Consider the following 22,500-nt stretch of genomic DNA (forward strand, 5'->3'; position numbering starts at 1 on the left):
AACATGTCTCCGCCCCCTGAGGCCTGTCGCTCCTGTTCCCTCATCTACACACACACACACACACACACACACACACACACACACACACACACACACACATGAAGAACATGTCCCCGCCCCCTGTCGCTCCTGTTCCCTCATCTACACACACACACACCTTGGCCTTCTTCTTGATGTGTTTGAGGAGGGGCTGTACTGGGTGAGGTCCAGGCTGAGACAGAGAACCAAACGAGTATTTCTTGATTGAGGGACGGTGGAACAGCCGCAGCTTCATCGGGCCCATATGGGTCGGGAAAAACGGCTGCCTCAACTCCAACGCCGGAATAGAGTGCTGCAGAGAGAGAGAGAGAGAGAGAGAGAGAGAGATTAACATGAATGTACCTGTAGCTGCTGTAACTCATATCCAACTACCAGAACTACTTCACTGCCCGTTCACAGCGTGTGTATCATTTTCCTCTACCTGGATTATGTTGCCCCCGAATGTGCCCCTCAGCCCCTGCTGTTTGGGGTAGTAGAACTCATCATTGGAGAGATTCCATGGGTCTTTAACCTCTGGCTGGGACATGTTCTAGAACACACACACACACACACACACACACACAAACAGGTGAGGTGTTGGACAGGTGAGGTGATGGACAGGTGAGGTGATGGACAGGTGAGGTGATGGACAGGTGAGGTGATGGACAGGTGAGGTGATGGACAGGTGAGGTGATGGACAGGTGAGGTGATGGACAGGTGAGGTGATGGACCTGTTGTGGTTCCTCTTTAATGACGCCGGTTTTCCCGAGCAGAATGCGGCTCTTTTTCAAAGATGACTCCTTTTTATTCTCCTTGCATGGAGAGTGAGATGTTCTCTCCTCCTTCTCACTGGGGATCTCTGCGTGCACACACACACACACACACACAAGTTGTAGACATTTTACTTATTTTATCATTATTAAATTTTTATAACACAAGGTTAAAGTTTACCCAGGATGATGTTCTCATCGTTGGGGTCAAGGGTCAAGACAGGAGGAGACAGCAGATGCTCCATGTTCTGATCGTCCCAGATGATGTTGTCTTCCCATCGTCCATACACAAGCCCCTCATTATCAATTGGGAAAATGGAGTACCATGGAACATCACCCTCATGGAAAACTATGATCATATGAATAAAACTAAATGTATTATGAAGTAAAATGTAGGTCTATGGATTGTAAAATATGTATTGTGCAGTGAAGGAATAAAACAGGTTTAGTGAAATCAGAATAAAGTGTTGGGGTTTCAGATGAGAAGATGAATTTATGAGTACTAATATAAGGGAGTAAGGTGTGATTTGGGACACGGCCTCTGTGAGTGTAGATATCGTGTGTTTCATCACCTTCCTGACTGTGCTTGTCACGTTTAGAGCCGGTTATAGAAGGAGTTTTGGGAATGGGGGGCGTAGTTGGGGGCATCAGCTGGGAATTACTGCGACTCAGACCTACACACACAAACACACACACACACTTTATTGCTGCTTTTCTTATTGTTGTGTGTGTGTGTGTGTGTGTGTGTGTGTGTGTATACCCTGTTGTGCATTGTAAGCATTGGCATTACGGGTCATGCTGGAGGGAAGCCACCCTGCCAGACTAGCCCTCTGGGTCTTAGTGCCCTTGTGCTTCACGTCCTCTCCATTCCAGATGATGTCGTCCTCCCACTGCAGCTGTGTGACCATGAGGAAGAGCTCGTCCTCTAGCTACACACACACACACAGTCACACAAACAGAATACTTGTGAGTGTCCCTAAACCTAACCCATGCAGATCTGTGTGTGTGTGTGTGTGTGTGTGTGTATATGTGTGTGATACAGACCTCAGAGTGCTGCTTGTCCTGTTCGCTGCTCTGCTTTTCTCCAGGTGTATCAGTGTGTGTGTCAGCGTGTGTGTCCGTGTGTGTATCAGAGAGTGTCTCAATGTGTTTTTCAGTTTGTGTGGTGGTGTTGTCCTGGCGCAGCAGGAGGCCGTAGTGAAACCCCGCCCCATCCTCAGGCACGCCCAGCATGTCGTACCACAGCTGAGCCGGACCGTAGCGCCACTCAGCTACACGCGGCCTCGACTCACACACGCCCTCACCCTCACACACCACCGACACACTCTTACACTCCACTGGTGCCATCATGGAGATCTACACACACACACACACACACACACACACACACACACACACTGTAGCATTGAGTCTACACACTGTCCATAATACAATTATGTGCTTTTAATGCATCATTAAAAACAGGTTTCATTTACCCACCTGAACTGTGTGTGTGTGTGTGTGTGTGTGTGTGTGTGAGTCAGTCACCTCATCATCAGAAAGGCACTGCTCTGGAGGAGGGGGTGGAGCATATTCATAATCCCATCCAGATTTCCTCTCATCCCCTCCCTCTGGAGCGTGTGATTCGCCATCAGCAGTGGGCGTGTCCGAGTGCGTGTCTTTGTGTTTCTTTTTCCTTTTCCTCCGAGCGCTGCGCCACACTGATGGCATGTTCTTACCAGGACCAAAGAGACGCAGGAACCGCAGAACCTGATACACACATACACATGAAATAGCCTGATACAGTCCTAACACAGTCCTCTGTGTGTGTGTGTGTGTGTGTGTGTGTGTGTGTGTGTGTGTGTGTGTGTGTGTGTGTGTGTGTGTATACCTGGCCTGGTCTGAACTCAGGGAACAGCTCAGTTACTTGAGGCAGAGCTTTGGCTGTGTCCTTCTGCATGATTCCAGCCAATGGGAGTGTGAGACTGGACTGATGCCCCACCCCTCCGGTGGGCGTGGGCCTATCACACTCACTCTCACTGTCTGAGGAGCTGCTAAACTCCGCTTTCTCCCCAACAGAGGAGGGGGCGATGATGGAGGGAAGAATAATACCGTCCCCTTCATCACTCACTACAGAGAAACAAATAAATACAAATATAAATGTTAGGAAGTTTTCCTATCCGGCTCCAAGGACCAAATGTTAGGATTTTCACTATCTGGTGTGCGCTGATCAGGGGATTGTACTCGCCCCAGCTCGTCAGTAAAAACACGGTATAGGATTCACTCAACTTTATTGGGTATAGAATAAATCATAAATATATATGAGGCGATTAGGGTTAGGGTAGGTTGCGTGATGTTGAATGGCCACTGATCAATGACGACTGCTGCTCGGTGTTCTGGCCTTTTCTACTCTTGGTGGAGGACGGTGAACTGTGAGGTCACGGGTAGCATGTCATTGCTTGGTAAACTATGTATGCCTCTAGTGGTGAAGCGTGGAAATACAACTGAATAGAAATCATATGGGTCTGTGTGTGTGTGTGTGTGTGTGTGTGTGTGTGTGTGTGTGTGTGTGTGTGTGTTATCTCACCACTGGAGCTTTGAGAGGACGGGTCTTCTTTCTTAGCTGTGATTGGCTGGCTCGGTGGCGGAGGTGGGGGCATGAGCTTAGAGTCAATGTCCTCCGAGTCAGCGTCATAATCATCCTCATCATCTACACACACACACACACACACACACACACACAGGAATAGAAGGACAGAACACGATCCTGAATGTTCTTATAAAAGAAAATGGTGTGTGTGTGTGTGTGTGTGTGTGTGTGTGTGTGTGTGTATACCTGTTCTGTGAGACAGCTGCATGCTACTCATGGCCTGTTTGTATTTTCGGGTTTCATCCTCTGCAACTTCACTGATGTCTGAATAATCCACTGCATCATCAGTGCTCTTTACCCAACCTACACACATACATATACACAATAACACAATCAAACACAATCTCTCTCTCTCTCTTCCTCTCTCTCTCGCTCTCTCACACTCACCGTCTGCGTCTGTGTTTTGCTCTGTGTCCTCCTCAGTGGCAGTGATCTCTGTGATGAGCATGCCAAGTCCAAGAGAGCCAAGACCTGCCAAGTGCTTCTTGCTCTCCTGAGAGAGAGAGACACACAGACAGACAGAGAGAGAGAAAGAGACAGAATGAAGGACAACACACTTGTATTATAAAGTATATATTGATATTCTCTGTGTTCCTCCTTCTCTCCCTCTGTTCTCCTGTTATGCTCGGACAGGGTTTAGATATTTCCTCACCATGTCCAGGACGCTGTCGTCCTCCAGTTGCCCATCCTCATTAATGTTTCCAAACAGAAAGCCGGTCAGGTGGAAGGGGCGGTCCTGATCCTCCTCGCTGTCTGAGTCTGACATCCTGAACAACAATCAACCAATCAGCAAACAGAGCAATCAACCAATCAGCAAACACCAGCACTGTAACGCATCTGCAGTCAGTGTGTTGTGTATTTTGTGGATGGATGGATGGATGGATGGATTCCTTCAGAATGAAACGTGAGTTTTTTTATTCTAAATGATCCTGAATTGAAAGCCTCGCTTCCTTTGTGCAGCAGAGGGAATACATACAGAACTAATGATAGACTCGGTGCAGTAGAGAATGATCAGTACAGGGGATGCGCGTGCGTGTGCGTGTGTGTGTGTGTGTGTGTGTGTGTGTGTGTGTGTGTGTGCACGCGCGTACAAATGCACGAGTGACGTGAAACTCAGTATCTGTACAAACCAAGAGTCTGTTCACCAGACTGCAGTTTCTACAGTAACTTCCTTACCTGAGTGTGTGAGCGGTGTGTACGCCAGGCCGTGACTCAATCCCCGAGCTGGAGTTTACAGTGTTCCCGGGACAGGAGCTCTGAGTCGGGGTAGAGTACTCTCCGGTATCCGGTATACCGCTAAGAGGGACGAGAACACTGCTGTGTGAATAACGGACTTCTGCAGAAACTCTGTGTGTGTGTGTGTGTGTGTGTGTGTGTGTGTGAGAGAGAGAGAGAGAGAGAGAGAGAGAGAGAGAGAGAGAGAGAGAGAGAGAGAGAGAGAGAGATCAGTCCGGTATAAACCAATGCCGCGCTGTTTACTTTGTCTGCTTCCGGTTTCATCCGCAGCTGCACTTCCGCTTTTAAAAGTCCTTTTCTACTCTTGGTGGAGGCCGGTGTAACTGTGATGTCACGGGTAGCTTGTCATTGCTTGGTAAACTGTATGTCTGCCTCTAGTGGTAAAGCGTGGAAATACAACTGAATAGGAATCCTTTCTTACACTCTCTCTCTCTCTCTCTCTCTCTCTCTCTCTCTCTCTCTCTCTTTCTCCCCCCCCCCTCTCTCTCTCTCTCTCTTTCTCCCCCCCCCCTCTCTCTCTCTCCCCCTCTCTCTCTCTCTCCCCCTCTCTCTCTCTCTCTCTTTCTCCCCCCCCCTCTCTCTCTCTCTCCCCCCCTCTCTCTCTCTCTCCCCCTCTCTCTCTCTCCCCCCCCCCCCTCTCTCTCTCTCTCCCCCCCTCTCTCTCTCTCTCCCCCTCTCTCTCTCTTCATTTCGTAGCGTTTCTCTTGGCTGCACTGCTTTCAGTGGATGTTAGATTTTTTGTCCAGATCTTTAAAGAAGTAGATGCCCACAAACATCCAGTACCATCTAGAGACGTACCAGTGCCAACTGGATTCCACTTCATGTGGAGTTTGGACACTGGACCTCCTGGAGTGTTTAAAGGCTTTGGCATGGAGAAGCTGGTGTTGGATCTGTGATGATCTCAGTAATGACTGTAAAAGACTGTAGAAAGATCATCAGTAATAATCACACACTCCAGTGCTCATGTTAGTTCTCACTCTCCAGTGTTCTGTAGTGTTTAAAGACTATAATCACACTCTTGATGTCACCCACATGAGGATGAGGTTCTGCTTTTGAGTCTGGTTCCTCTCTGAATGAATGTGAATTCAGAGGGAGACACCGATGTGAAAATAAATAAAATCAGACATCCTCAACACCATGGCCATATATCAGGGAGATGTATGAAATTATCGGTGTAAAAAAGTGCTGGCTTTAAAGAATTCGCCGTCAAATTTGAGAAATCACATACAGGTAATCTAATGTTTTATCATTAGATCTTTCTTTTCATTAGCCATTTTAAGGTTTAAAGTTTTTTTCCCTACAATTTTGTCTGTCTTTTATATAAGGGATGCTGCCACATGTTGCTATTTTTAATAAGGATGTTTTTAAGTTCTGTAGAATGTAGCTGTCATTTGAAATCTGAGGTTTAGTCAGATAGTTTCTAGATGTTGGAGAACTGCTATACAGGTGAAGTATAAATGATAAACTTCCTGTTTGAACTTCAATAAAAGGCACAGAATAACTTCCCTTCAAATTATCATTCGTAAAACATCATCATAACTTTGAGTTGTTTTTAAGGACAGCTGAAAAAAAACCCTACATTCTGAGATATGACCTGGTGATGGCAAATAAATAAATATATATATACACACAAAAGTATTGGGACACCTGGTCTCTCCTGCTCTATGTGGTTCTTTTCCAAACTGTTACCACAAATCTGGATTACATGCTTTGGAGAGGAAGATCTTGAGTGATCTGCTATAGAGCTCTGATCTCATCCCTACTGAACACCTTTGGGATGAATGTGAACACTGACTGCACCCCAGGTCTCCTCACCTTCTCACCTACATAACTACCTGCCTTTCGTAACACCCATGTGACTGATGAACACAAATATACATAAGAACATTCCAAAAATCTAGTGGAACATCTTCCCAGAAGAGTGGAGGGAATTCTAAGAGCAAATTAGGGCTGAATGCGAAGTGCAATGTTAAATAAATTACATACCGTACTTATGCCCAGGTGTCCCAATACTTTTAGAAATATAGTATATATATATATATTTATGTCATCTAAATCTTTTCTCTGCTTGTATTCGATATGGTGGTTGTTCATCCTGGATACATTCAGTGTTTTTATTAATACATTGATATAATGTGAGGTTCAGTTTCCTGTGTGACACTAAAACAGGTGTAGTAACATCTAGTTTTTACTGAAGAACATCTCAGAGCCCAAACTTCTTTACTTTCACTTGAGTAAAAAAGTGCAGTCAGAACTTCAGCTTTATTAGTATCTGTATTTCTACGTAAGTAAAGGATGTGTGTACTTTTACCGGTTCTGATCACAGGTAATCACGTGATCTCAGCTGTGTGTGTGTGTGTGTGTGTGTGTGTGTGTGTGTGTGTGTGTGTGTGTGTGTGTGAGAGAGAGAGACAGCGGGAGTGTAGGGGCGGAAGGGTAGCACCCCGGTGCGGTCGCTTCATCCTCCTCTTTTTCCTCCTGCTTGGTTGCCTAGTAACGCCCGCGGTGGAGAGTACCTTGAGCGCGCGCTCCCGACCACCGCGTTCGCGAGCGAGCATCTGCAGCGTGCGCGCGCTTTACGCTTTTTTTTACACGCCAGTCAAAGACATGAACGTTCATTTACAGTAACCATCTTCATCATCATCAGTAATACCATCTTCATCATCGCTGAGGATATCAAGCTCGAGGGTCGCAGGAGGAGAAACATGGCGCGGATGAGATGAGATGAGATGAGATGAGAACACGGTGAGCGCGAGACCGAGAGATTCGGCAGGTGAGGAGCGGACCTGGCTTTTATTCTCTCTTTATTCCTCCACGCGCTCCTCCAGCAGCGGTGTTATAATCACTTCTCCACACCGGCACGGAGCGGTCATAACGCGCTCACGACGCTCCAATGACGCGTGGGTGGACACAGTTTAAATGGCACGCGCCGCCGCATTGCTCCCGATTGCACGCGCTAAATGCGGTCACACGCACGAACACGTTCACGCGCTGCTGATTTTTATTTCAGGGTAACGTGTATCTGTGTGTGTATGTGCGCGTGTGTGTATTTCTGCGTGTGTGTGAGTGTGCGTGTTGTATTCATTGCCTCTGCACAGTGATTGATGTGGGTATTAGAGGTGACAGCGTGTTTTCAGAACATATCAATGATATGACCACTGAACATGCTGTGTGTGTGTGTGTGTGTGTGTGTGTGTGTGCGTGTGTGTGTCTGGGTGTGCAATATAGAAAGCAGAATGAATGGAGGAACCCCTCTGTTTCAGTGCAGGGTTGCTCCAATGTGTAACACACACACACACACACACACACACACACACAGACACACTTGAAGTGACCTCTATTAGGTGCATGTGTGCATATATGTGTGTGTGTGTGTGTGTGTGTGTGTGTGTGTGTGTGTGTGTGTGTAGTGGAATGATAAGATGGAGAAACAGCGAGACACCTTCTGCCGTGTCTTAGAGTTGTCATGGTGATTTGGCCATCTGTTGGTTTGCTGTTTGTGTGTGTGTTGTACACACACTACCCACCACAACAGTGTGCACTCTAGGCAGTACACTATCCTCAGATGTGGATTTGGAACGTAACCGGTGCTTTTCCCAATCAGATAAACATCCGCAGGCGAGATACAGAGGAAGAGAGACGAACACATTGGCATTCACATCTCGTACTGTAGTCTCTTTCACCGTCCCTGCAGTTACACACACACACACACACACACACAGGCGCACACACACACACACAGGCGCACACACACACACACTAACTCACACACACACACACACAGGCACACACACACACACACACAGGCGCACACACACACACACAGGCACACACACACACACACACTAACTCACACACACACACACACAGGCACACACACACACACACACACACACCAACTCACACACACACAGGCACACACACGCACACACATACAGACACACACGCGTGCACACACACACACACACACACACACACACACACACACACACCTACACATCGCCCCTCTTTCTCCTGGTGAATGTGGACTTTTATAAATACGTGCAGCCGACACTGCCTGATATGAGGAGAATTAAAGGCAGAGGAGAGAGAGAGAGACAGAGAGAGAGAGAGGGGGTATAATGTAGGGATTAGGGGTTAGTGAATAAAATGTATGGATTAGTGAATATAATGTAGGGATTAGGGGTTAGTGAATATAATGTAGGGATTAGGGATTAGTGAATATAATGTAGGAATTAGGGATTAGTGAATAAAATGTACGGATTAGTGAATATAATGTAGGGATTAGGGATTAGTGATTATAATGTAGGAATTAGGGATTAGTGAATAAAATGTACGGATTAGTGAATATAATGTAGGGATTAGGGGTTAGTGAATATAATGTAGGGATTAGGGGTTAGTGAATATAATGTAGGGATTAGGGATTAGTGAATATAATGTAGGAATTAGGGATTAGTGAATAAAATGTACGGATTAGTGAATATAATGTAGGGATTAGGGGTTAGTGAATAAAATGTACGGATTAGTGAATATAATGTAGGGATTAGGGGTTAGTGAATATAATGTAGGGATTAGGGGTTAGTGAATATAATGTAGGGATTAGGGGTTAGTGAATATAATGTAGGGATTAGGGATTAGTGAATATAATGTAGGAATTAGGGATTAGTGAATAAAATGTACGGATTAGTGAATATAATGTAGGGATTAGGGGTTAGTGAATATAATGTAGGGATTAGGGGTTAGTGAATATAATGTAGGGATTAGGGATTAGTAAATATTATGTAGGAATTAGGGATTAGTGAATATAATGTAGGGGTTAGTGAATATAATGTAGGGATTAGGGGTTAGTGAATATAATGTAGGGATTAGGGATTAGTGAATATAATGTAGGGGTTAGTGAACATAATGTAGGGATTAGGGGTTAGTGAATATTATGTAGGGGTTAGTGAATATAATGTAGGGATTAGGGATTAGTGAATATAATGTAGGGGTTAGTGAACATAATGTAGGAATTAGGGGTTAGTGAATATAATGTAGGGATTAGGGATTAGTAAATATAATGTAGGGGTTAGTGAATATAATGTAGGGATTAGGGATTAGTGAATATAATGTAGGGGTTAGTGAATATAATGTAGGGATTAGGGATTAGTGAATATAATGTAGGAATTAGGGATTAGTGAATAAAATGCACGGGTTAGTGAATATAATGTGGGGATTAGGGGTTAGTGAATAAAATGTACGGATTAGTGAATATAATGTAGGGATTAGGGGTTAGTGAATATAATGTAGGGATTAGGGGTTAGTGAATATAATGTAGGGATTAGGGATTAGTAAATATGTAGGAATTAGGGATTAGTGAATATAATGTAGGGGTTAGTGAATATAATGTAGGGATTAGGGGTTAGTGAATATAATGTAGGGATTAGGGATTAGTGAATATAATGTAGGGGTTAGTGAACATAATGTAGGGATTAGGGGTTAGTGAATATTATGTAGGGGTTAGTGAATATAATGTAGGAATTAGGGGTTAGTGAATATAATGTAGGGATTAGTGAATATAATGTAGGGGTTAGTGAATATAATGTAGGGATTAGGGGTTAGTGAATATTATGTAGGGGTTAGTGAATATAATGTAGGAATTAGGGGTTAGTGAATATAATGTAGGGATTAGGGGTTAGTGAATATAATGTACGGATTAGTGAATATAATGTAGGGATTAGGGGTTAGTCAAGTCAAGTCAAGTCAAGTTTATTTGTATAGCGCTTTTCACAACAGACATTGTCTCAAAGCAGCTTTACAGAAAACAACAGTGAAGGTGAATGGTGTGCGTTTGTCCCTGATGAGCAGCCGTGGCGACAGTGGCAAGGAAAAACTCCCTTAGAGTTAGTGAATATAATGTACGGATTAGTGAATATAATGTAGGGATTAGGGGTTAGTGAATATAATGTAGGGATTAGGGGTTAGTGAATATAATGTAGGAATTAGGGGTTAGTAAATATAATTTAGGGATTAGGGATTAGTGAATATAATGTAGGGATTAGGGGTTAGTGAATATAATGTAGGGATTAGGGGTTAGTAAATATAATGTAGGGATTAGGGGTTAGTGAATATAATGTAGGGATTAGGGGTTAGTGAATATAATGTAGGGATTAGGGGTTAGTGAATATAATGTAGGAATTAGGGATTAGTGAATAATATGTACGGGTTAGTGAATATAATGTAGGGATTAGAGGTTAGTGAATAAAATGTACGGATTAGTGAATATAATGTAGGGATTAGGGGTTAGTGAATATAATGTAGGGATAAGGGGTTAGTGAATATAATGTAGGGATTAGGGATTAGTAAATATGTAGAAATTAGGGATTAGTGAATATAATGTAGGGGTTAGTGAATATAATGTAGGAATTAGGGGTTAGTGAATATAATGTAGGGATTAGGGATTAGTGAATATAATGTAGGGGTTAGTGAATATAATGTAGGGATTAGGGGTTAGTGAATATTATGTAGGGGTTAGTGAATATAATGTAGGAATTAGGGGTTAGTGAATATAATGTAGGGATTAGGGGTTAGTGAATATAATGTACGGATTAGTGAATATAATGTAGGGATTAGGGGTTAGTGAATATAATTTAGGGATTAGGGGTTAGTGAATATAATGTAGGGATTAGGGGTTAGTGAATATAATGTAGGAATTAGGGGTTAGTAAATATAATTTAGGGATTAGGGATTAGTGAATATAATGTAGGGATTAGGGGTTAGTGAATATAATGTAGGGATTAGGGGTTAGTGAATATAATGTAGGGATTAGGGGTTAGTGAATATAATGTAGGAATTAGGGGTTAGTGAATATAATGTAGGAATTAGGGGTTAGTGAATATAATGTAGGGATTAGGGGTTAGTGAATATTATGTAGGGATTAGGGGTTAGTGAATATAATGTAGGGATTAGGGGTTACTGAATATTATGTAGGGATTAGGAAATAGTGAATATTATGTAGGGATTAGGGATTAGTGAATATAATGTAGGGATTAGGGATTAGTGAATATAATGTAGGGATTAGGGGTTAGTGAATATAATGTAGGGATTAGGGGTTAGTGAATATAATGTAGGGATTAGGGGTTAGTGAATATAATGAAGGGATTAGGGATTAGTGAATATAATGTAGGGATTAGGGGTTAGTGAATATTTTGTAGGGATTAGGGGTTAGTGAATATTATGTAGGGATTAGGGGTTAGTGAATATAATGAAGGGATTAGGGATTAGTGAATATAATGTAGGGATTAGGGGTTAGTGAATATATTGTAGGGATTAGGGGTTAGTGAATATTATGTAGGGATTAGGGATTAGTGAATATAATGTAGGGATTAGGGGTTAGTGAATATTATGTAGGGATTAGGGATTAGTGAATATTATGTAGGGATTAGGGATTAGTGAATATAATGTAGGGATAAGGGGTTAGTGAATATAATGTAGGGATTAGTGAATATAATGTACTGTACCGTACTACACCTGTACACACACACACACACACACACACACACACACACACACACACACACATGCACGCACACACACTGTAATCTACTACAACTGTGTGGTGGTGTGTTTAACTCTACACTTGTACCCTGCTGTGGCTCAGTGAAAAGATTCAGGCTTTCAGGATTACATTTTTCTGTCGGTGTGAGATAAACTTTTTCACTGAGCTTTTACATCAACCATGTATTACCACCGTTACCAGAGTGCCAATCATTCTGGAGCTATAAAATACATCTACACTGAGGGACATGAGGGGACATGAGGGGATGTGGGGGAACGTAGGAAAGTAACGTGCTCATGTAAACACCCCGGTGTCAAGTGAAGTTTCTTTCTATAGTGATTTTTACAACAGACATTGTCTCAAAGCAGCTTTACAGAGTTTAAGAGTGAAGGTGAACGATGTGTTTATCCCTGATGATGAAATCTGGGGAGACTGTGGTGAAGGAAAAACTCCCGTAGATGTTCTGAGGAAGAAACCTTGAGAGGAACCAGACTCAAAAGCAGAACCTCATCCTCATGTGGGTGACATCAAGAGTGTGATTATAGTCTTTAAACACTACAGAACACTGGAGAGTGAGAACTAACATGAGCACTGGAGTGTGTGATTATGACTGATGATCTTTCTACAGTCTTTTGAGATTATGGAACCAGGAGCTACTGAGCAACTCATAAAAAAAGCTCAAGAGTTTAAGATCAAAAGAGTTGCTCAGTTCTTCAGATTGAAGTCATCCTGAACAGCCTGGTTTTAAAAAACTGTGTTCTTCAGAAGAACAGGTTCTGCTCTCCTCACCACGGTGAGATTCTCACCTTCATTTCACTGAAAACACCACACTTATTAATATTTACAAAATGCTCATTAATATTCATTACACTAATTATATATTCACAATTATTTGGTTTTTGAATAAAATGTTATTTTTAGGGAATTTGACAGCACTAAAAGTTTGGATGCGTCACTTCTATCCTGTAACACGTCCCCATGAGCCGCCGCTCTGTAAATGTGGTTGCCATAGAAACGCTTCTGGACTCTTTTTATCTCTGCTCTGAGCATAATGTAAAATGTGATACCTGGTGTTAGTGAACACAGCAGTGATTAACCTGTTAACACAGTTACAAGTTAAATATTCTTATAGCAGGGCTTCTGTATTAAGACATGTATATCTGTTTCTGTGTGTGTGTGTGTGTGTGTGTGTGTGTGTGTGTGTGTGTTTAGGTGTGTACAGAGTGGGATGGCATTTGCACTGTAAAAAGAAGGTGGAGCTTCTACAACTAATGGCATTATCCATTAAAAAACCACCAGGCTGAGGGGCGGAGCTTAACATATACCTCTGTGTGTGTGTGTGTGTGTGTGTGTGTGTGTGTGTGTGTGTGTGTGTGTGTGTGAGTGGTAGACAGATAGACTGTGTGTGTGAGTGTACGTGTGTGAGTGTGACTGTGTGTGAGATCATGTGGTACACACACCTGCTTTGGCGACCTGAGACCTTCGCCTTGCTTTCATGGTTGCCATGGTGGTACATCTCCATGGCAACGGCCTTGACCTTCCAGCCTACAGTGAACACTGCTCAGGGTCGTCTGCGTGGGATGCGCATCGCCGTGGCGACAGAAGGACTCCGCCCCGTGGATCAGTACCTGGGTGTGCCTTATGCAGCCCCACCCACAGGTGTGCGGAGATTCGCGGTCCCTGAACCCCCTACGGCATGGGGAGGCGTGCGTAACGCTACACGTTTCGCTCCTGTGTGCCCTCAGAGCGCTCGCGGTAACGTACACGACATCACCGCGCCCGTGTGGGCCACCTTCAACCTGGACACCATGGCAACCTACCTGCAGGAGCAGAGCGAAGACTGTCTCTACCTCAACCTGTACATCCCCACGCGGGAGAGGAGCGGTGAGCGTGCACGCAGACGCACCCACACGCAAACACACGCGCGCACACGCGCACGCACACACAAACACACACACGCACGCACACGCACGCACGCACGCACGCACGCACACACACACACACACACACGTGTAGAGGTTGCAGATTATAATTCCATACTGACAGACATGTACTTGATATCTGTCTTCCTCACTATGTGTTTTCTCTCGTGTGTGTGTGTGTGTGTGTGTGTGTGTGTGTGTGTGTGTGTGTGTGTGTGTGTGTGTGCAGGGCCGAAGCGAGCGGGGGAGGAGGCAGAGGAAGACGGTACTTCCTGTTTTCATCCCTTACTTTATCATTATTTTTTTAATAACTTTCACTTAAATATTTATTGCTGATGTTTTAATTCAGCATTTAATCAGTCTGACTGACTGCCATGGAGCTTTCTGCTCTCTTACATCAGCTGCCACACACACACACACACACACACACACACACACACACACACTGTCAACTTCCAGCTGCCCTTTTTTACTTTCTCCTTCTCCTTCACTCTCTCTCTCTCACACACACACACACACACACACACACACACACACACACACACTGTCAACTTCCAGCTGCCCTTTTTTACTTTCTCCTTCTCCTTCACTCTCTCTCTCTCACACACACACACACACACACACACACACACACACACACACACACACACACAGACAGATGTTATATTTGAAACTACAGGTTATTTCGTGAATTCATTGGAAGGGCAGATGGTGGTAGATTTTGCTAAAAGGATGGAAATGGCAGTGGTGAACACGTATTTTAAGAAGAAGGAGGATCACAGGGTGACGTATAAGAGTGGAGGAAGGTGCACACAGGTGGATTATGTTCTTTGTAGGAGATGCAACCTGAAGGAGATTGAAGACTGTAAGGTGTTGGTGGGGGACAGTGTAGCTAGACAGCATCGGATGGTGGTCTGTAGGATGGTTTTAGAGGTGAAGAAGAAGAGGAGGAGAGTGAAGACTGAAAGAAGAATAAGATTGTGGAAACTGAAGGAGGAAGAGTGTAGTGTGAGGTTCAGGGAAGAGGTCAGACTGGAGCTCGGTGGTGGTGAAGAGGTGCTGGATGATTGTGGAACTACTGCAGATTGTTTAACAGGATTCTGGAAGGTAAGAAGATGCCTGAGGAATGGAGAAGGAGTGTACTAGTACTGAACTTTAAGAATAAAGGAGATGTGCAGACCTGCAGTAACTACAGGGGAATAAAGTTGATCAGTCACACCATGAAGTTATGGGAAAGAGTAGTGGAAGCCAGGCTGAGAGAAGAGGTGACCATCTGTGAGCAACAGTATGGTTTCATGCCGAGGAAGAGCACCACAGACACATTATTTGCTTTGAGGATGTTGATGGAGAAGTATAGAGAAGGTCAGAAGGAGCTGCTTTGTGTGTTTGTGGATTTAGAGAAAGCGTACGACAGGGTGGAGAGAGGAGTTGTGGTATTGTATGAGAAAGTCAGGTGTGTCAGAGAAGTATGTGAGGGTCATGTATGAGGACAGTGTGACAGCAGTGAAGTGTGCAGTAGGTACGACAGACTGGTTCAGAGTGAAGGTTGAACTGCATCAAGGTTCGGCTCTGAGCCCTTTCCTGTTTGCAGTGGTGATGGACAGGTTGAAGGACGAGGTCAGACAGGAGTCTCCCTGGACTATGATGTTTGTGGATGATATTGTGAATTGTGGTGAGAGTAGTGAGCAGGTTGAGAAGATCCTGGAGAGGTGGAGGTATATCAGTAGGAGAAAAGAGGAAGATCAAGGAGGAGGTTTATGGATGTGGTGAGGGAAGACATGCAGGTAGTTGGTTTAAAAAAGGCAGATGTAGAGGACAGGGGCGTATGGAGATGGATGATCTGCTGTGGAGACCTCTAATGAGAGCAGCCGAAAGAAGATGAAGAAGAATCAGAATCAGGTTTATTGGCTAAGTGTGTTGACACTTACGAGGAATTTGGTTTCAGCTGTTAGTGACTCTTTTAAAGTACAGACATAAATAAAACTATACATTCAGTTCGGACTCTCGGTCTCAGTACGAGACAATACAAACAGTACGAGTATCAAATAGGGATACAGATAAAATGACAGATTAGTGATGTACATAGTGTTAGAGTGCACGGTAGTGCAAATAGTGTGCAGTAACAGTGTGTGTAACGTATACGGATAATGTGATGACTGACAGTTCTGGTAGTGCAGTACTTATAAACATGATATGAAGCAGGGAATATTATTATGGTGAGTTGTTAATGAGGCTGATCGCCTGGGGGAAGAAACTGTTCCTGTGTCTGGCACTGAGTTCTGTAGAACCTGCCGAAGGGAGGAGCTGAAAGATGTTGTGTCCAGGGTGCGAGGAAACAAAAGTATATACTGTAAATAGATACAGGGGGTACACGAGGACTGTCTCATGTTTGTTTGTTTGTTTAGTGTTGCGTGACGCACGTGAGGACCCGTGGCCTGTAATGTTGTTTATTCACGGCGGCTCTTACATGGATGGAACAGGAAACATCATGGACGGCAGTGTGCTAGCGAGCTATGGAAATGTCATCGTCATCACACTTAACTACAGGATAGGAGTTTTGGGTACGTGAACACACAAGCAAACACACACACACACACACACACACACACACACACACACACACACACACACTCTGAAACACAAATCCTGAGCAGGATTTAATTCCCAAGTGATATATTACTTGTAAAAAAACAAACAAACAAACAAAAAAACACTTTTACAAACACACAACTCCACAGCACACCACACTTGCCAAACACTAAAAAAAAAAAAAAAAAATCCCAAACACTGACAGGCATGACATATTTCCCACAGACGAAACAATTTCCAAAACTTACAAACCCTAACAAAAGTCGTGGTGCATCATATGCGTGGAATCTATCATATAAGTGGGAGAAAATCCACTTGACATCATAAAAGTTTAATGTGTGTGTGTGTGTGTGTGTGTGTGTGTGTGTGTGTTTTAGGATTCCTGAGCACTGGCGATCAGGCTGCTAAAGGGAATTATGGGTTGTTGGATCAGATTCAGGCCCTGCGCTGGATCAGTAAGAATATTGGATATTTCGGAGGGGATCCAGGTCGGGTCACCGTGTTCGGATCCGGAATTGGAGCATCCTGTGTCAGTCTACTTACACTGTCTCATCACTCAGAGGGTAAACATACACAAACACACAAACACACATAAATACACACAGGTCTTATCTTACAGAAATGAGTCGATCAGCTTACACCACATTTCCACAAAATACCCACAAAATTACCAAATTACCAACTCCGCTACACAACTCCTTAACACAACTCACATCACAACTCCCCCACACAACTCTGCTACACAACTCCCATCACAACTCTCCCACACAACTCTGCTACACAACTCCCATCACAACTCTCCCACACAACTCTGCTACACAACTCCCATCACAACTCTCCCACACAACTCTGCTACACAACTCCCATCACAACTCCCCCACACAACTTACTTTCTCTCTCTCTCTCTCTCTCTCTCTCTGTAGGACTGTTCCACAGAGCGATTATTCAGAGTGGATCTGCGTTGTCCAGTTGGTCAGTAAATTATCAGCCAGTGAAATACACTCGCATGTTGGCCGAGCGAGTGGGCTGTAATGTTCTCGACACACATGTACGCCTTCATGCCTTCACCTGCAGTTTCCTATCATTCATTCTTTATTACAGAATCATTAACACACCATCTGTGTGTGTGTGTGTGTGTGTGTGTGTGTGTGTGTGTGTGTGTGTGTGTGTGTGTGTGTGTGTGTGTGTAGGACTTGGTGTTGTGTATGCAAAAACGGAGTTACAGGGAGTTGGTAGAGCAGGACATCCAGCCTGCACGCTTCCATGTGGCCTTTGGGCCAGTGATCGACGGTGACCTCATTCCTGATGACCCAGAAGTGCTAATGGAGCAGGGCGAGTTCCTCAACTATGACATCATGCTCGGTGTCAACCAAGGGGAGGGACTACGCTTCGTAGAGGGAGTGGTTGAACCAGAAGAAGGTGGGGTTTCCGGATCAGATTTTGACTTTGCTGTTTCCGACTTTGTAGATGGTCTCTATGGTTACCCAGAAGGCAAGGACACGCTGCGCGAGACAATAAAGTTCATGTATACGGACTGGGCGGATCGTGACAATCCCGAAACACGGCGCAAAACCCTCGTCGCCATGTTTACGGATCACCAGTGGGTAGAGCCTGCCATGGTCACGGCTGATTTGCACGCTCGTTACGGTTCTCCGACGTTCTTTTACGCATTTTATCACCACTGCCAAAGTCCGATGAAGCCAGCGTGGGCTGACTCCGCCCATGGAGATGAAATTCCTTATGTATTCGGAATTCCGCTCGTGGGACCCACCGAACTATTCCCTTGCAATTTTTCACGCAATGACATTATGTTGAGTGCTGTGGTCATGACGTATTGGACCAACTTCGCCAAGACTGGGTAATTATACATCCACACAAGAATAAATATTCAGCACTGTCACACTGTAAAGAACAACACAACTACACAAAAGTAAACAACAAACAATCTGAACACGTCCAATAACACTGCTGCAGCTGAGAACTGACAGAGAGCCAAGTTAGAAACATTTCATTAATACATTAAAGATGTTCATCTGTTTCTTTTGTCCTGCTCACAAACACCCCTCTGAAAGACATGACCACACAAACATTTTCAGCAGTCTGCAATTTGTGATGTTTTTCTCTCTGTCTCTCTGTCTGTCTGTCTGTCTGTCTGTCTGTCTGTCTGTCTGTTTGTCATTCTTCCTTTAGAGACCCAAATAAACCCGTCCCTCAGGACACAAAGTTTATCCACACAAAAGCAAACCGGTTTGAGGAGGTGTCATGGTCAAAGTACAGTCCTGAGGATCAGCTTTACCTGCACATCGGCCTCAAACCGCGGGTCCGTGATCATTACCGTGCCACTAAAGTCGCTTTCTGGAAACACCTGGTTCCTCACCTTTACAACCTAAACGATATGTTTCACTACACCTCCACTACCACCACACGAGCCCCACCCCCTCCTGCACAGGCCACACCTACCGGACCACGACCTCCCAGACGCCCTGGCCCACTGGTCATTGCTAATCCTCGTGATTACTCCACAGAGCTCAGCGTCACCATCGCTGTTGGTGCATCCCTGCTTTTTCTCAACGTCCTGGCTTTCGCCGCACTCTATTATCGCAAAGATAAACGCAGCCGTCAGGCCACGCCCCCTCCACGTCAACCGACACCCCCTCGTCACCAGGCTGCACCCGTGTCCTGCGAGAAAGATGCGAGATCGTCCGCGAGGGATTACACTCTCACGCTACGGCGCTCTCCGGACGATGTCCCACTCATGTCGCCTGACTCGGTTGCCATGACACCCAACAGCGTGACCATGACTCCAGACTCGGTTTCCATGACACCCAGCTCACTGATGGGGTTTCCCAGCATGCACCCCTACAACACCTTTACACATGGATACAACAACGCCGGCCTGCCGCACACGCACTCCACAACCAGAGTATAACAACACACACTAGAACTAGTTCTAAATCTATTTCAGCAGCTAAAACACACACATAAAAACACACACACACACACACAAACACACACACACACACACACACACACAGGTTTTATGGTTTAACCAGATCAAACCACCTAGAAATGGTGAAGAACAAAACATATAAAATAAGTGAAGTAGCGAGAAGGAGGAGTTGCGCATTCCTGACATCAGCGTAGATCAGATGTACAAACACTTTCCTGCATAACGACTTATTTACGACGTTTTCACACGCAGCGTGGCACAGGGTATACACACAATATCTTATGGAATGTTTTTGTCTACATTTTATACATATTTACAATTATTCTAAGCATTCTAATACATATTTACGTAAGCTAAGCTACGTTATCAGTTATACCTCTCTAGAAACACTTTTTTACCAGTGTTGCTAACAAGGCTAGTTACTGACTTGTCCTGTAGACATTGTTTTTGGTCTTGCTGATGCTTATTAACGTGTCTGTGAGAGTAAGCAGTGGGTAATGTAAAGAGAGCGCCCCATGTAGGTTAATGTGCTGTTAATACCATTATATATTTCTGTTCACGTGCAGTACCTTATATTATAGAATTATTCTCATGAATCTGGATTTTCACTTTCGTAAAACATTTTCTTAGCAAAGTTCATACAATATCTAACTAACCTTTATATTTACATTGTTTAGTGTCAAGTGGTCTTCATCCAATCCTAGCATTAACACACCCCTGCAGGTTCTACACACTTATACATACTAACACACTGTTTTGAATGTAATTGACTAAGAATTGTAGAACTGTAGCTGCTCCATTTGGTGTGTGAGGTTCTGATTGGTTTAGGATAAGATGAGGGGTGGAGTTAGCTCTCATAGCTTTAATTATAATATCATGCAGATCATTTTTTATTCATTATTGCATCATTTATGTGCTTTAGGGTACAAGCTGATTTTTGTATTTATTTAAAATGCAAGACACATTACACACACACACACACACACACACACACACACACACACACACACACACACACACACACACACACACACAGGATTGTGAACCCGCTGCAGTGCCTCGTGTGGCCAGTAGGAGGTCAAAAGCTTCATTTTATAGACAATCAACCCGATAAAAGAAAGAAAATGTAGAAGTGGAGCTGCAGAGTTCTCCACCCCACTGAGACAACAACAACAACAACAACAACAATAATAATAATAATAATATGAATCACGTGGGTTATAGAAGTAATAATTGTGTGCATTATTAGATCTAGTGGTTCCTGTTTGTTTTCTCTGAATAATTTCACAAATGTAAACTTTTTTTCATATTTCAGTTCCTAATGCTTTAAATGACAGATGCTTCTGAATGTTTCGAGTGTGTGTGTGTGTGTGTGTGTGTGTGTGTGTGTGTGTGTGTGTGTGTGTGTGTGTGTGTGTGTGTGTGTGTGTGTGTGTGTGTGTGTGTGTGTGTGTGTGTGTTATGCTCATCCACACCGAAGGTTCATAGACACTGGTGGTTTCTGAGCTCAGTGATATGTGTGTGGTTGTGAGTGAATCAGTACTAACCCCAGCCTAACACATGGGCTAGTTTTATAGAAAACAAGCTAACATATGAGCTAACATTACAGAAATCATGCTAACATTAGTGATGACACTGACTGAATGTAAAACCATCCTTATAAAACACAGTGTCAGGCTAATCCACGCTAATCCAGATACATGTGGAGAAACATCTTTGTCCCTCCTCACTGAGATGGAGCCTTATAGAATATCAGAAAACTCTCCTGAATGTGTGGAGTGAAAAACAGAAGCTGGAGTATGTTTAGTCGTGTGACTGGTTAAATTCCATCGCTCTGTCTGGAGAACGTGTGGTGATGGTAAGCAGGATGAAGCCTAACATGTAGACATGAACATGTGTTCCTTTAGAAAAGTGGTCCATGATGCACTGTGTGTGTGTGTGTGTGTGTGTGTGTGTGTGTGTTTGTGTGTGTGAGAGAGAGAGAGAGAGAGAGAGAGAGAGAGATATCTCTAATTCCAAAATTTCTAGCTTGTGTCTTTCTTAATGTCTTCATTATTCAGATAAATTCTCCTTTATTATGTTCATGTTTTTAATCTAAAATGTCCCTGATTTGGTTTGTGTGAGGAACGTCCTGTAGCTCTGTTCCAGAGACATGAGTGTGAATGTAAAATCATTATAGGGCTTTTATAGCTGTGTGTGTGTGTGTGTGTGTGTGTGTGTGTGTGTGTGTGTGTGTGTGTGTGTGTGTGTGACAGAGAGAGAGTGAGAGAGAGCACACAACAAAAAGCTGTTTATATTTTACATAGCGCTCGTTCTTCACTTTATTCTCCCTGCCAGGTCAGAGAGAGAGTTCATATTAATACATCGCTCCTCCATTGTCACTTCCTGACTTCACCCCCGCAGAGGGACGTGATAGACGTGATGATGTGGCTAAGCTCTGGCCATGTCCCTGTGTCTATTCTGATCAGGACAGACTGTGTGGATAATTGTGTGATGAAATAAAAGTGTGTGTGTGTGTGTGTGTGTTCACACTTCACCACTCTGCTGTTTGTTTGTAACAGTTACATTGTAATTAGCTACATGAGCAGTGACATCATCAAACCCCACCGCTAGTTAGCCTCATGGCTAAACTCCGCTACTGTTTCTAAGCGACGGACCTGAATGTTGTGCCAAATTTCTACATGACCTTCTCTCAGAACCAGCGGAACGATTGTCTTTCTGTCTGATTGTAAATACTCCACACTCTTTTTAAATAATGTATACTCATTTATTCTCTCTCTCTCTCTCCCCCTCTCTCTCTCTATTTATCTTTTTATACTCTCTCCATGCGCCGATCCTCAGATTTGCAG

The 22,500-nt window shown here is 43.9% G+C and overlaps 2 protein-coding genes across 5 annotated transcripts in view; one reads left to right on the top strand and one right to left on the bottom strand.

The window, feature by feature from the left end:
- The window catches only part of taf1 (TAF1 RNA polymerase II, TATA box binding protein (TBP)-associated factor), a 135,443-nt gene extending 130,508 nt beyond the window's left edge, over nucleotides 1-4,935 (bottom strand). For 2 of the 4 annotated variants that reach the window (XM_083530905.1, XM_083530904.1), the window contains exons 1-15: nucleotides 4,594-4,935; nucleotides 4,070-4,184; nucleotides 3,805-3,910; nucleotides 3,604-3,720; nucleotides 3,355-3,477; nucleotides 2,659-2,897; nucleotides 2,316-2,537; nucleotides 1,833-2,144; nucleotides 1,549-1,717; nucleotides 1,361-1,462; nucleotides 970-1,137; nucleotides 750-877; nucleotides 461-568; nucleotides 158-331; nucleotides 1-44 (exon numbers count right to left, since the gene is read on the bottom strand). The exon at nucleotides 1-44 is cut by the window's left edge and continues 130 nt beyond it. In XM_083530905.1, the coding sequence (XP_083387031.1) occupies nucleotides 1-44; nucleotides 158-331; nucleotides 461-568; nucleotides 750-877; nucleotides 970-1,137; nucleotides 1,361-1,462; nucleotides 1,549-1,717; nucleotides 1,833-2,144; nucleotides 2,316-2,537; nucleotides 2,659-2,897; nucleotides 3,355-3,477; nucleotides 3,604-3,720; nucleotides 3,805-3,910; nucleotides 4,070-4,183 (2,126 nt within the window). In that variant the 5' untranslated portion in view covers nucleotide 4,184; nucleotides 4,594-4,935. Of the gene's footprint in view, nucleotides 45-157; nucleotides 332-460; nucleotides 569-749; nucleotides 878-969; nucleotides 1,138-1,360; nucleotides 1,463-1,548; nucleotides 1,718-1,832; nucleotides 2,145-2,315; nucleotides 2,538-2,658; nucleotides 2,898-3,354; nucleotides 3,478-3,603; nucleotides 3,911-4,069; nucleotides 4,185-4,593 lie in introns of all 4 variants that reach the window. The other 2 variants (XM_083530903.1, XM_083530902.1) reach the window with 1 other exon arrangement.
- A 2,103-nt stretch (nucleotides 4,936-7,038) lies between these two features.
- Nucleotides 7,039-22,500, top strand: part of nlgn3b (neuroligin 3b) — a 15,483-nt gene continuing 21 nt past the window's right edge. Inside the window, exons 1-8 of the mRNA XM_083530939.1 lie at nucleotides 7,039-7,426; nucleotides 13,403-14,074; nucleotides 14,342-14,377; nucleotides 16,518-16,673; nucleotides 17,079-17,264; nucleotides 17,625-17,749; nucleotides 17,892-18,559; nucleotides 18,892-22,500. The exon at nucleotides 18,892-22,500 is cut by the window's right edge and continues 21 nt beyond it. Of these exons, the coding sequence (XP_083387065.1) occupies nucleotides 13,636-14,074; nucleotides 14,342-14,377; nucleotides 16,518-16,673; nucleotides 17,079-17,264; nucleotides 17,625-17,749; nucleotides 17,892-18,559; nucleotides 18,892-19,630 (2,349 nt within the window). The 5' untranslated portion in view covers nucleotides 7,039-7,426; nucleotides 13,403-13,635 and the 3' untranslated portion in view covers nucleotides 19,631-22,500. The remainder of the gene's footprint in view (nucleotides 7,427-13,402; nucleotides 14,075-14,341; nucleotides 14,378-16,517; nucleotides 16,674-17,078; nucleotides 17,265-17,624; nucleotides 17,750-17,891; nucleotides 18,560-18,891) is intronic.

The sequence above is a fragment of the Silurus aristotelis genome (genome assembly GCF_946808225.1).
Source record: "Silurus aristotelis genome assembly, chromosome: 26".
NCBI lineage: Eukaryota > Metazoa > Chordata > Actinopteri > Siluriformes > Siluridae > Silurus > Silurus aristotelis.